This window comes from Vigna angularis, chromosome 10 (assembly GCF_016808095.1).
Source record: "Vigna angularis cultivar LongXiaoDou No.4 chromosome 10, ASM1680809v1, whole genome shotgun sequence".
Taxonomy (NCBI): domain Eukaryota; kingdom Viridiplantae; phylum Streptophyta; class Magnoliopsida; order Fabales; family Fabaceae; genus Vigna; species Vigna angularis.
In genome coordinates, this window is record NC_068979.1 from 5181042 (window position 1) to 5196102 (window position 15061).

General features: G+C 37.2%; 1 protein-coding gene across 2 annotated transcripts; it reads right to left on the minus strand.

Moving 5' to 3' along the window:
* Positions 1-1200: 1200 nt before the first annotated feature.
* On the minus strand, positions 1201-13835 carry LOC108335765 (WD40 repeat-containing protein HOS15). Of its 2 annotated transcripts, none has more exons than XM_052869111.1 (15): positions 13663-13835; positions 13496-13586; positions 12053-12159; positions 11600-11936; positions 10581-10675; positions 10425-10471; positions 8794-8944; positions 8307-8370; positions 4913-5071; positions 4666-4787; positions 3884-3958; positions 3648-3701; positions 3475-3548; positions 2008-2082; positions 1201-1642 (listed from the first exon to the last, which is right to left on the minus strand). In XM_052869111.1, the coding sequence occupies exons 2-15, from the start codon at positions 13554-13556 to the stop codon at positions 1423-1425; spliced, it is 1641 nt and encodes a 546-aa protein (XP_052725071.1). In that variant the 5' UTR covers positions 13557-13586; positions 13663-13835; the 3' UTR covers positions 1201-1422. The 2 variants fall into 2 exon arrangements, with proteins under 2 accessions (XP_052725071.1, XP_017427393.1); XM_017571904.2 differs by having other exon boundaries at positions 12053-12198.
* Between the last annotated feature and the right edge of the window lie 1226 nt (positions 13836-15061).

The following is a 15061-nucleotide window of genomic DNA, read 5'->3' on the forward strand; positions in this document are numbered from 1 at the left end:
TGATCAATTGCCCCTTGAAATCGCTGGCAAGTTGGGGGGGTTTCGTACTAATAGGAACAGCTGTTTTTTTTTCATCCCATAAAATCTAAACTCTAAATTATTTTTAGTTACAATTATTTCTGCATCTCTTCCTTATTCACTATGCTTGAAAATTATGTTTAGAAAAATATGTTTCGGAATATATATTTCAAAACACATTTATAAAATATATTTTAAATTATATATTCCAATTATATGATTATGACATTATAAAAACTAATAAAAATAACTTTCTTATTTTTCGCGTATAGACATTTTTTATAACGAATATAAATTTTAGTAATATATTTAATTAGATTTATTGTAATCATTAATTTTTAAACTGTATTTTTTATCATCATAAAAAAAATAAACACATTCATATAAACTTGTTTATGATAAAATACCAAACTTACTTTGTAAAAAACATTAAATTTTTGTAACTAATATATACAGACCCGTCACAGCCAATTTATCAATGTGGTATAATTTTACTTGAAAATTAATGAAATGAACAACTTTTTAAAATCATTACTTACGTGGGAAAGTTATACTACCATGGTATAACTTCATTGTAAAAAAGTTGTATTATTTTAATAGGATTTCTGACTTTCTAAATTAAAGTTGACTTTGTTCAACGCAACTGTGAGTTTGTTCAACTAGTTTTCATTGTGTTAGAAGCACTTCAAAAGTGTATTTCATTTTAACTATTATTCCCAAAAGAAATGTTGAAGTGTGAGAAATAAAAAGAGTGAGAATAAGGGGTCCCAGCATAAACCCTCTGGTTGAACTAAAGAGGGTACAAAATAGGCTCCAATGTAAATTAATCACATTGTTAATAAGCCTTCTCTTAATTTTTTTTTCCTTACATAAAATTCATGAAATTCTATTAACAAGTCTAATTCATCATGTTACACAACCTTAATTAGTAAGACCATAAGACCTGTATAAATTTCAACTAATGTGACGTGGTACAGTTTATTGGTGACTCTCGTCTATTCTGGAATTCGTTTCTGCCAAAGTTTTGTAAATTTATGTTTGATAAATTTTACCACGAAATTTGTCAAATAATTTGAGAAAAAACGAAAGTCAAACTCCTTTATCGTGTCAAACGTATACTTCCAGGTGCAACTCAAATATCTGTAGTATGGTTTTAACTTTGAATTGCACACGAAACACGATGATAAAACACGATGTCTCCAACTCAATCTATACATTTTTTTTCTTACTGAAGATCTGTGGAAAAATACAGTTACAGGATCTCAGAACCATAAGCTATGTCTACAAATATGGTTAAGGCGGGAAACCTATCCACCAAAAATAGGCGTAGTACACTTCCATAGATCTCTTCAAAAGGAGAGAAAAAAAGTTAACTAGGCAAATTAACTTGGTGCTTCGCAGGATCTACATTCTGAAATCCAAAACGCATACTGTATTATTGGCAAAACATGCAGCGATCTTGTCACCCTCCTTATTCCAACACACCTCGAAAATGCCTCCATCACCAGTGTAGGTTTTAACGATCTTGCCTTCCTTCAAGGACCATATGAGTATCGATTTGTCAGGAGACCCACTGGCTAAATACTCGCCATTGGGACTGAATGCAATAGAGTATACACGATCTCTGTAGAAACAAATAAATAAAGTTGGAATCAAAGGGATTGGTAATATTCAAAGAGGCTGGGAGGAGGACTTTAATGGAAGAGGTAATATTCTCTGCACTAAATTTGAAAATTTTTTACCAATAGAATCTATTTTGCAGGACCACGGATGTAGAATTATCACCAGATAAACAAGAAGTTTGGATTGTAAGAAAATTCAATTGAGCTCGGTGGAAACTAAAATGGAAGCTGCAAGCTTCAAGCTTCAAGCTTCAAGTTTGAGTCCGCATATCAAATTGATCACTTTCAAACAAAAGGAAATAGGCTGGAAGGAGGAATTTAATGGTTTATCCCATACATAAATAAAGCAAAGCTAAAGAAACTATACCCGTGTCCATTCAAGCTGTAGACAAGTTTCCCAAGTTCCACATCCCAAAGCTTTACCGTTGAATCAAATGATGCACTGCACATAAAGATGACTAGGTCGTCATAAAGAAACAAACTTTTCGTCTAGTATTGAGAAAAATTAAAAAAACGCAAGTAAACATGATTGCATGTATATATGCACCTGCACATTCATTGATCAACATAAGCAAACTACAAGACAACAACATTTTAGGAAAAACAAACAGCGTCAATTTATTAGAAACTTTGCCACATACAGTATGTAAAGTGGGTTTAACTCTTTAAATAGTTAAACATGTTAGAGGGGCAATTACTGGGTAAGGCCCTCCAGTTCTAGGACCAAACAAAGCACCTGTATCACAGGTTGTTGTACCAATGCAACTTCGTTGGAGTTGTATGTATTGATTCTTAAAATTAAGCAATTGAAAACACCATTGGAATAAATGGGTTCTTATAGAGTTATTATAAAAGCTGTTTATATGCAACTGTAGTCTAATACTGAAGATGCTTAACTACTAAATACATTTTAAAATGAGAATTATTATGGGAGTAACGAGATGAAACGAGACATAAAAAAAAATAGTTAGTCGTCTTAAATCTTATTTGTCGAGAATTAAAAACTAAAATCAATTCTTGCGTTGAAGATAGATGCTCTATCAACAAAATCTGTCATGTAGCAGTTATAGGAGTAGGCAATTATGTATTTAAAAAATAATGTGTTTGTAGATGTTGAAGGAGTAGGCAGTTACGTATGGCGTATACAGAATATAACGTGTAACTTGTGTGAGTGACAGTAAATGCAACCATCATCTGTGTTAGATTACGAAGAGCATCACTGGGGCCATTGAGTTGTTGTTCAACCCTTTCAGATCTCAGCCACTGGATTGATCTCCACCAAGACCATCCCCTTGGCCACCAGATCTTGATTTAGTCCAAACTCTGATGTCTATTTTGATTTAGTGGAAGATTGTTTCAAGAATGTGACTCAAAGCATGCAGAGATTTGATAATAAACCAGAAGATTGTCTCAATTAATTACACCTCAGGCTTTAAATGGAATGCATCAAAGTAAGGAAACTAAGAAACTAACTTGAGAAAGGAAATTAGGAAACTCATTAGAAACAGAATCAAAAATATAAACTAATTATAGGAAAGTAGGAAATTAGTGATCACATGCTGCATCACAATCTTCTGCAGGAGTTTCTGAAACTGGCACAGCAAATAATTTTGTGTGATCTAATACAATTTATATTCAGATAATCACAGTGTCCCGTCATCAAACAACTACAAGCATTATGTACACATCAACAGGAATCAGTAACATGATAAAGGTGGCATATATTCTATAGTAAGCACCGCACAAGGCTATTTAGAGCACCGAACATGATGTTGCTAAAAAATGCACTTTAAATGCTCAAAAGAATGAATCTAACTTCAAGCAACTAACATACCTAGCCAAAACCAAATTTTTATTAGGGTTATTTGTACCAGGACCAGTTGGGCTCCATCTGATAGTATATATCTCCTACAAAATAATTATTCAGTTGTTCCAACTATCTCCATAGTACATGAAAAATTCAAAAGGAAATATAAATACACTAAAAGAAATATGGATAAATGGTACCTTGGAATGCTCCCTAAAATCATGAAGATATTTATCGTGTTTCGTACTCCATATCTACAAAACAATAAATGGCAAACATACAGAGCACAAAGACAACAATTTCACAATTAGTTCAGCAAGAATATATGTTTACCTGATAAAAAAAATTCCATAAAAGGTTTGACTGCAAAATCCAGTACCAACAAAAGAAACTATTATGTAATGATAAATTAAACCATAACAGTGAGTGATATTACCTTTGCAGTCATATCATCGGAACAAGAGGCCAATAATGAACCAGTAGGATCCCATTTGATACAATTAACTTCACTCTGAAATAGTGAAAGGCCGTCATTAGACATCAAAAGCTTATCCAAGCACTATATTTCATTTTAATGAAATATGCCAACTTAATGAAGGGCCTATAAAGCTAGTTACACAGAATTCAACAATCAAACAGGTCATTAACTACTGACTTTGCTGTCCAAATAATTCAGGTAGAGCTGCAGACTTTTATAAGAAGAACACCTAGGTAACGTGACAACTTAGAAAATCAGGATTTGTCAGCACTAATAAAATATTAGAATTAGACTGGGTTCTCCCAGTCCAGCATGTCGAGCCATATTCGATATGCCCAGGTTCACCCAAAATATATTCTAGAAGCTACACGTTGGAGAAGGCCTCAAACTAGCCAGCTGGAAAAAAGGGTGTGCAGGGAATGCTTATTAGTGTGAAAATAGATCCCGTTGCATTGCACTTTCTTAGATTTATATACGACAGTCCTTGTTTTCTATCAGGATTTATCTTCAAAACATCACCCCAAGGGTGGTTAACCAGGCGATGCCTTTTTAATGTCTTATCAATAAAGTAGGGAATGGATTCATTGTCAAAGCACTACCCGGGATCATCAATCAATCCGTACAATTTACCATACTTCACACTTTTAACCTCTCCCTCCCATAGGTGTAATTTCAGTATCAGAAGTAATAGTACATAGCATAATCTGGAAAAAGAAAAAAAAAATGAGAGGTGCACGAACCTGATGCCCAACAAAAGTTTTAATTGGGAGGTTTTCACCAATCTTGCACACATGTATTTTAGTGTCAGTTGAGCTTGTTGCAAATGACACATTGTTGCGCCAGTCAACATCAAGTGTCCAACCTAAAGAGCATAGAAAGCCCAAATTTTAAAACTTATCTATAAAAAACGTTAAAAATATTATTGCAAAGAGTTCTTTAATACTATAAAATTCCACCTTGTAAGGAAAGTTGTATTTAAAAGTTTACCTGAATGAAATTCAAATTGCTGTTTCCATCTCACAGCTTTCACATCCCATACAATTGCAGATTGGTCACAACTTCCCGTTAGAAGATAATCACCTTTCTTATTCCACTTCAAAGAGAATATGGGTCCCTTGTGTTTGCTTAAAGTACTCCTCAGTTCTCCTGTTAAAAAAAAAAAAACAGTGCATGATCAAAATTCAAAATAATAATTGAGTGTTAGTTTTCTGTTGCAAAAGATCCCAGTGGACGTTTTGCCCAACTCAAAATTAAATTCACATTTCCTCCCCAATAACATATGCAACAGCTTTCCAACAGGTAAAGCAAACAACCATAAAAATGATGATTTTACACCATAGACTGACACATTCAACTGGTGCATGTCAGCATATAAAAGTATAATATTCTTTATTGTTCTGTAGGAATATGTGTAGGACTGAGAGATGTACCTTTACGATGTGTCCTTGCTGTCCTTCAATGCTTGGATCTCTTGCTTCGCTTCCTTCATTTCGGAATGGGGGTGAGCACCTGCAAAAGGTACTCCAACGCTCAAGTTAGGCGTTTGTTAAAAGAGCTTATGCTCACAATGGAATATTCAGTATTTAGTGAAGAGTGTCTACCTTTGTGGTTTAGTCCTATATTTATAGGCTACTTGATGAATCAAATAATACCAACTTACCTTTTTCCGGATTTGTCGTTCAGAAACCGTTATAAATTATCAATCTCTTGATATTCTGTTATTATTTTGTTAATAGTCAGGTTATTGGCCCGATTAAATTATTAGCCCACTAACCAAAGTTCAAGCGTTGGTCCTATTATGACCTAACACCAATAACTTAGACGCTGGCCCAATTACGGTCCATTGTAAACAAAACGACTTACTTTAGTCACCACAGCGTATGGACCGATCGGCGCATGCTATATACCATACATATGTCCCCCCAAGTCTGAGTTAACCATTCAGCTTAAAAGAAAGATTAATTATAGGACTTATGATAGGCGCTTAGGTTAGGGTTCGTTATTGTACACCGTTAGATGAAGACCCCTGACACCTTTAGATAATGATTTGGATTTCTCGCCTTTGAGGCAGTTGCAGAGTCTCGCAAGAAAGACCGTAGGATTAAGCTTAATCCTACGGCTCATATTGCTTTTAGTCGTGTCAGTTACCCCTCATAAATGTCAGAAGACATTTGAAATCATTTTGGTCACTCAACCGTCATTTCTTTCGCAAACACAGCAATCCTCTCAAATCATCAGCAATACTTTCTTCATCCAACCCTCTCCACTTGAACGCTTCAGGTAATCATGAACCCCACTATAATTTTAAGCTTGTCATCTGAACCTATGGGAGGAAAAGGCAAGGCGATGGCAGCTAGGCGCCAACAGCCACCATAGAAATAGCGTTAGTCCCAGAAACTATGCCTAGTGGTGAAAATGTCTTTGTTTATGGCAATGTCACGACTAAAGGTCCTGAGGAAGAGGAAGATTCATCTTCATCATTGCACAGCATCAGTGGATACGAATGGGCTTCTCACGACGTAAGTGAGTTTCGTAGCTTATTTTCCAACAAAACAGTATTGCGAGATTGGGTAGAGAATAACTGCATAATCAAAACCCTAGAATGTAGCCCTTTTATTAAATTATCTGCCTACAGGGGGAACGAGAGAGTTTTCCATTGCAAGGGTGATTCTTCCCCTGATTTTTTCTTTTTGCCTATTCTTGTATGTTTTATAATATGTACATAAGACTTCCCTTTAGCGAATTTCAAATGGGTGTACTGAAGGCTTTAAATGTCGCCCCCTCACAACTGCACCCTAACAGTTGGGGTTATATTCAAGCCTTTGCTATAATGTGCGAGGTTCTTGCCATAAGGCCGACCCCAGCTATATTTCTATATTACCGATCACTAAGAAGGGGTAGGTTTCCTTAAATTCTGAGCCGGGGAACGCTCTACTTGAGCTGGTTTCCCAATCTTTTAAAGGATTTAAAGACAAGTTCTTTAAAGTCGAAATTACTGACCTAGGCCGTCCGTATTTCTTTGATGAAGATGACAAACCCAAATTTCCCCTCTACTAAACTCAAAATCCGACTAAGTTAACTTTCTGGCCTCAAACCAACATGACACCTGAAGAGCTGGAATCCTTGAATGTGTTAGACGAGCTGCCTCGCCCCTTTTCCTCCCGCAAGATAATAAATTGCCTTGAGCGGAATGACCTCCGCGCTAAGGTGTTCGGTATGCTACTTTTTATTGACTCCTCTGTATGTTTTGTGACTATAACTGAACTAAATCTTGTACGATATCCTAGCATTATGGGAGGAAAAAATCCTAAGAGGAATTGGTTTAGGATAATGACTAAGGAGGAGGATCAAGGGGCGCCTTCCCTTCCAACACCGAGTGTCGCAGGTAGCCTGCCTACACCCAACCGTGCGGTTGCGATAAACAGGAGTGTTGAATCAATCACTAAAGACGATTTGAGAGGATTGTTTTGCGAAAGAAATGACAGTCGAGTAACCAAAATGATTTCAAATGTCTTCTCGCATTTATGAGGGGTAACTGACACGACTAAGAGCAATATGAGCCGTAGGATTAAGCTTAATCTTGCAATCTTTCTCGCTAGACTCTGCAACTGCCTCAAAGGCGAGAAATTCAAATCATTATCTGAAGGTGCTGGGGTCCTCGTCCAATGGTGTACAATAACGAGCCCTAACTCGAGTGCCTATCATAAGTCCTATAGTTAACCTTTCTTTAAAGCCGAATGGTTAACTCGGACTTGGGGCATATGTATGGTATATGGCATGCGCCGAGCGATCAGAAGAGTGGGCCGACCGGTCCATACGCTGTGGTGACTAAAGTAAGTCGTTTTGTCTACAATGGGCTGTAATTAGGCCAGCGTCTAAGTTATTAGTGTTAGATCATAACAGGACTAGCGCTTGAACTTTGGTTAGTGGGCTAATAATTTAATTGGGCCAATAACCTGACTATTAGCAAAATAATAACAGAATGATTTAGGAGATTGATAATTTATAACGTTTTCTGAACAACAAATCCGGAAAAAGGTAAGTTGATATTATTTGATTCATCAAGTAGCCTATAAATATATAGCTAAACCACACAGGTAGACACTCTTCACTAAATACTGAATATTCCATTGTGAGCAGAAGCTCTTTTATCAAACGCCGAACTTGAGCGTCAGAGTACCTTTTGTAGGTGGTCAGCCCTATTCCGAAGTGAAGGAAGCGAAGCAAGAGATCCAAGCATTGAAGACAGCAAGGACACGTCTTAAAGGTACATCTCTCAGCCCTACACATATCCCTACAGAAACACTTATCATTTGAATCATTTAGTTTTGAGATTCATTAGACAAACTCTAAAAGAAAAACATTATAAGAAATGACCTACCATTGGTGGTCCAAATTCTTGCTTGCCCATCATATGAGCCAGTTGCAAGTAGTGTCCCCTCCCCCTGCACAATGGCAACTAGAGGTCAACTTTTCATGAAATAAAAAATAATTATTGCTTAACATATTAAACATACAAAAATTACACTCGCATAAATAAATACCTAAGCATACCAAGAGAGACGAAAATAATCACGCTTCAAATATTTTTAGTTACAAGTTGAGGAAAATAATTAAAAAGAAGATGCTAAATCTCCTATCTATTTTCTTGACTTTCACACAACAGACCCACACAAACCTCCCTTGAATGTGGAACATTTCAAACATGACCTCTTGTACAATTTCCTTGTCACAGACTTTCCCAGCTTTAGTGAGGCTGGTATAGGTTTGAAAAACATAGAGATGTACGTAAAAAATGAGTAAAAAAACAGGAGAGGGTGAATAAGTAATCATCTTTTGTTCAAATTAGAATATGCAATCACACTCACATTCCAATCAAGTGTAGTGACATCATTACTCTTTTCATTTGGTTTAGCCCTAACATGCTTCAACACAAACACATTTGGAGGGTCATTCAGCAAAGCAGATTTGCATCTCCCTTCTGGTATTGACCAAATACGAGCTGTTGAATCCCCAGACCTAAGTTGAAATGATGATAGAGAAGTTAAAAGATATTGTACGAAGTCATTCATCAGGTCCTTGTTTCTTAAACAATTTACGGTCTTCAAAGTTGTCTCAGAAAACAATAAAAGCATTCTTTAAAACATATTTTAGAAAAAAATAAATAAAGATTAGTGCCTTCCGTAAATCTTTTCACTTATCATTTTCTAAAAATATAGATAACAAGGACATGTAGAATAAGAATTCAATATCATAGAGTAAATGTCATGTCCACCTACTAACATGACATATCTTTTGAAATTTACTGTGAACAAAATTTAAGGTCCTTTGACCCTATTCCATGTTCTTTTAAAAAAAGTTCAAAGTTAGAGCAAAACAAATATGTACACAATATTTGAGGAATGAGATAACATTATGAAAATGGAATGAGCTTAGCAAAATGGAATGAGATAACATTCCATGTAAACAAATATAGAGTTTTACATAATATAGGATGGGATCAGCTTAGCAAAATGGAATGAGATAACATTATGAAAATCAGAAAGCAATCAATTCAATAAAGGGGAAAAATGTGATTCCATCTATTGTAAGTTTTCAATATTTCATGTTACTAAGGAAACTCAATTGCCATGATTCAACTGAAGCCACACACAACCTATGTGTAAGTGGGGATAGACAAGCAGACATAGTGTTCAAGCCTGCTTTTGCATCTAATAAACTACTGAAGCAAAGGATCAATTGGCAAGAAAAGAGGCTAGAAAAGAAAATTTGAGAAAAGATGGAGATCTTCCCAAAGAAAACACCCTTTACTGTTAGTTTAATGACCATGGAAGCAAAAAAGAAATTTAAATGCCAGTTAAGATGGGTGAATGTCTCGGATGCCATTTAAACCCAAATCATTCAAAGATACCTCTCCAAAGTTCCAGAAAATGAGGAAGATAACTTATCTGTGGATACTGCCTTATCTAACTGCTATCTATGACATAAATACTTTAGTGACACCATGAATGCAGTTGCAGATTGTTAGGGATGGAGAGTTTACGAGTGAAGGAATAAAACATTAAATGCCCAACTGCCTTAGCAGTTAGGAAGAGCGGGGTTATTGGTTGTATAAATAGCAAATAATCAATTGTAGTGGGGGGTCGATTGTTTGATTGTAGTCTAACAGGGTTTGTCATCCTGAGGAGGGAGGTTAGGCTCTCTAGAGGGAGGTTAGGCTCTCTAGAGGGAGGTTATGCTCCCAAACTCAGTCCTTGTAAAGAGATTCGTTTACGGTGAATAATAGCAAAACTCATTCTTTCATTTCTGTTTCTATCTTTTGAGTGTTTTCTTGTTAGGTTCCAAACCCAAGAACCTAACACAGATGATTCAAAGTGTCTTATCCGCAAGATACTTTTAAATGCAATTGCTATTTATGATATAACTGACTCAATGACACCTTCAATGCAGTTGTTTACATAACACAAAATTCTAAATCAAACACAAAGAAGATACCTACCCTGATGCTACAAGAGATCCTGTAGGACTCCATGCACAGGCACACACCTAGGTGTATAGTAAACAGGCCCGTTAATAGAGTTTTACAGTAAAAACAGCAGATGAAAGCAAATGTTAAAAGTTCACAAAACATAAACATATTGATGAAATACTTCACCTCGGATGTATGACCTTCCAAAACGATCACGTCTGAACTACGGATTTCACATGGTTGCGATGTTGATACTGTACAAATGTCCATCGGCTCTAGTCCTACAAAAATGAATGAAAACATTTAATTCATTTGTTGAAGAGAAAATATTAATTGGAGAGAAAATTAATTTGAATTTTTGCATATTCTAACAGAGAGCAGGCAGGTTCCACTGTTGTAAAAACATGCAACTAAATTAGAAATTTCAATGGGATATTCCCAAAGAAAAAATATAGAAAACAAATAAATAATTAAGAATATTCTGCTATAAATAATAAGTAAATAGAATAAGGACATACGGGTAGAAATACATGATATTAAAGAGAACATTTCTAATCCTAAATCCCACAAAACTGGCTACTAATAAACTAATAATTCAATGAAACTCATTACAACAGCAACCTAGATGCGTAATTTTTAGTGGATTTATAAAACAAATCAGATAGCCAATATTTTAAAAGTGTGACTGATACAGACCGAATAATAATAATAAAACAAGCACTGGATGGCAATAAGCTGAGAGTTACTAGCTCTTTACAATATCTATAGCTCATTATTATATCATCAGTCCTTACTCCATTCATCAACTGATCACAACAAGGAACACAGAGCATGAGGCTACCACTAGATGGGGTATAAGGAGGGAAGATGCGTGCAGCATTTCCCCTGCCCTGTGCAGAGAGGCAGCTTCCAGGATTTGAACCTGTCACCTTCAGGTCACAGAGCAGTAAGATTAACATAGCACCAAGGTCCAACATCATTCATTAGCTGATCGATTAATCACAACATGCAAACAATATACTACAATTCTAAAAATTTTACTAGGATTAAACCTTAAAGCTAGCAAAAAATTGTTTAAATGAGCAGAAAACGGTTAAAAATAGCAGAAGAACATAGGATTATAAGGAATATTTACATTAAGGGGAGATTATTAATAAAAATAATGTAGTTACACCGCATGAAATGCTAAATATACAGGTGAGTACCTTCCAAAGCTTTATCCTGTTCATGCATTGAAGTAACCATGTGTTCTTGATCTGTGACCAGTTCTTTACTACTCTGATTGCCATGCTTCTGTTCTAGCTCTTTAAGATCTTTTACCCGATCTCTATCCTTTTCACATTCTTTATTAGCCTTTTCATGTCTTTCTTTTTCTTTTACCCATCCTCGCCCACCTTCATGCTCCTTTTCAGCATCCTTATGTCTATCCTTATGTAGTTTTTTCCTTTTTTTATTAACCATTTTCCCAAGTTCTTGCACATCTTTCGTGATAAGATCCAAAGGTTGTAAGAATGAAAAATCTTCATCCAGGTTCATATCACACTGGCAAACGAACATTGATCAGTATGCATCCTTGGGTACACAAAGCTTAAATACTATTCAAACACGTGGATGTTATGCTGGTAGTATAAACTAGAGTTAAAATAAAGAATACTAACATTATTCAAGTTGGCTTCCATCTCCAAGTACTGTAGCCCCTTCTGAACAAGTCTAATAAGAGCACCTATTGGAACAAGCGTTCCATCAATGGAGCTTTTGCTAATACCTGCTTCATTTCCAAACGAAAAAGCAGTGTGTATGAAACCTGCGGTTATGACAATAGTAACCAAAATCCAATTCAGTTTCCTTGCACATTATTCCCTTCTCATCAATATAGAAAGCTTCATTAAAATTAAAAGAAACAATTTTTTTTGTCAAGAAAGTTTATGAAATTAATTTCAGAACTTCTCCCACCCTAATGGATGCCATAGTCCATTTTATTCCACTAACGTATGCATGACCAGGTAAAGATTTTCCCTACACACGGAGAATTTCAAACTTTCATCTTCAGTGTATTTGAAGAAAATAGAAGTTTATAACTTATGAAAATATACCTTATAAAAACTAAGTGCATGAATATTAACAAACCCCTCCACACATACATACACATACAAAGAACAATTCTTCTAATGAGTTTTATATATCATGTTCAAGGTTGAAATAAATTTTAACTATCAAAGCAGCTGACAGTTTTCTTTGTTACTAGAGATTCAATTACTCGTACTTAATGAATATTATTGTGTTATTTAAATTTTGAATATTCTATGTTATGAGAGTAAAGGGTTTGTAGGTGCAATTTATTTTTCAATAAAATAAAATCACGAAAGTTATGAGCATTAGTCCGATGCAATTGTAAAGTTGCCCTTTGTTACCTATTGATCACAGGTTTGGATCTGGAAAAATAATGAATAGTATGTTTTTTTAAGTTTAGTTCAATATCGTTTGATACATTATATTAACGATTAAAATTTCATTTGTTAATTATACCGGTTCCTCCTTCATAACTTAAATCAGTAAACCTTGCTCTTGCATGTAATTCAAGGGACTAGAGTGATATTTTGAATGCATTTTAGTAGATAACAATCGTGACTGAAAACCTAACAATGTCTGATTGCAGTGGAACTAGACTGCAATCTCAAGGTGAAATTTGGTTGCAAACGACGGTTTGGTCACCTCTAAGGAAAAGGTTTTAACCAAGCAAACTTCAGAGCTCCATTGTAGTCTCAATACCAGCGAACAATCTTTCAGAAACATAAAAAACAATGTTCACTCCTTCTGTCTTAAACCAAAACAAAATTAAAAGGTCCATTTTCGAACCACAATTGTCGCCAACCCTAACCAATTACCCACCACATTTTCAGCGCTTGGTCAAACCAACCAGTCAAAACAGTAAGAATTCCAAAACTCGAAATTCGCCCAAAATATGTACCGCCGACATTTCACTAACCGCAAAGGAGCAAAATAAGAGCGGGCGAGCAAGCAAAACGAAAGGCATAGTAAACGAAAGAAATTCACAACAGTAGAAAGAAAAAAATACGAATGATGAAGGAAACGAAAGAAACCTGATTCGTTAAGGTATCGAAAGACGATATAGTTTAGTTCGACGGAGGTGATGGTGGACATGTTGCTCCCTGAGCACACGGTTCCGGTGACCTTCAAGAAACGGTTTCGCAAACAAGAAGGAAGCGTGTGCGGAAGCAAGAACAAGAGAAAAAGGAATAGAGGATACCGAACGGCAAAGTAAGGAGTAGCTTCTGAATTATAAATGTCAATGAGCGCTACCACCGGCTACGTGACAGCTGCAACCACAGCGCCCGCCACTGGAACGTTACTCTCTGCACGACAACGCAGAACCTTCGGTGTCTGGGTAGTTGGTAGCTTCTTTTCTTTTTTACTTTTCCGCAATTTGCCAATGTATATATATATACTCCTTTCCTCACCCTCGTTTTACTTAAAAATTAAGAAATACATCGGTACTCTCAATGTGGAACGTTCGCCCAATGTAGAACGTCCGTCCAAAGTAGAACGTTCGCCCAAAGTAGAACGTTCGCCCAATGTGGAACGTTCGCCCGAAGTGGAACGTCCGCCCAATGTGGAACGTTCGCCCGAAGTGGAACGTTCGCCCGAAGTGGAACGTTCGCCCGAAGTGGAACGTTCGCCCGATGTGGAACGTTCGCCCGAAGTAGAACGTCCGCCCACAGTAGAACGTCCGCCCACAGTAGAACGTCCGCCCACAGTAGAACGTCCGCCCACAGTAGAACGTCCGCCCAATGTGGAACGTTCGCCCGAAGTAGAACGTTCGCCCGAAGTAGAACGTCCGCCCAATGTGGAACGTTCGCCCGAAGTAGAACGTCCGCCCAATGTGGAACGTTCGCCCGAAGTAGAACGTCCGCCCAATGTGGAACGTTCGCCCGAAGTAGAACGTCCGCCCAATGTGGAACGTTCGCCCACAGTAGAACGTCCGCCCAATGTGGAACGTTCGCCCGAAGTAGAACGTCCGCCCAAAGTAGAACGTCCGCCCAATGTGGAACGTTCGCCCAATGTGGAACGTTCGCCCGAAGTAGAACGTCCGCCCAATGTGGAACGTTCGCCCAAAGTAGAACATCCGCCCAAAATGGGACGTTCGCCCAAGATGGGACGTTCGCCCAGGAGGGTAACATCCCTGACCGACCATCATTCCCAACCGACGCACTTTGCTGATTACACGGTTAAATGCTAATGACACATTAAAGTCCTTAAATGAAGATTAAGGTATTATTGGGCCGTTCCCAGGCCCCCAAAAAGTAAAAGCCCATTACAACTCACTATAAATAAAGGTCTCAGGTATGAACTCTAGACCAACTTGAATAACGATGCATACACGCATCACAATCGCTCTGTCATATTACTGACTTGAGCGTCGGAGTGCCTTTAGCAGGTACCCAGCCCCTCCCCAACTGGGAGTGTGGAGCAGCGCTAGGAGAGGGAGGACGCCCGCCCAACTCGGAGCAGAGAGTGAGCGTCTGGAGCAGGAGGACGTCCGCCCGGCAAGGAACAGAGAGCGAGCGTCTGGATTGGAGGACGTCCGCCCGGTTTGGAGCGAGGAGTAGCGCTCGTCCATCTTTGTGCCGCCCGCCAGTGCCGCTTCC

Bases quoted from the DNA above. Each gene is read 5' to 3' on its own strand.
- LOC108335765 (XM_017571904.2), bottom strand. From the start codon at position 13,556: ATGTCCACCATCACCTCCGTCGAACTAAACTATATCGTCTTTCGATAC. The intron at 11,937-12,052 runs GTTAGTATTCTT...TTCGTTTGCCAG, and splicing joins TGGAAGCCAACTTGAATAAT to TGTGATATGAACCTGGATGA. The intron at 3,549-3,647 runs GTACCATTTATC...ATTATTTTGTAG, and splicing joins ATTTTAGGGAGCATTCCAAG to GAGATATATACTATCAGATG.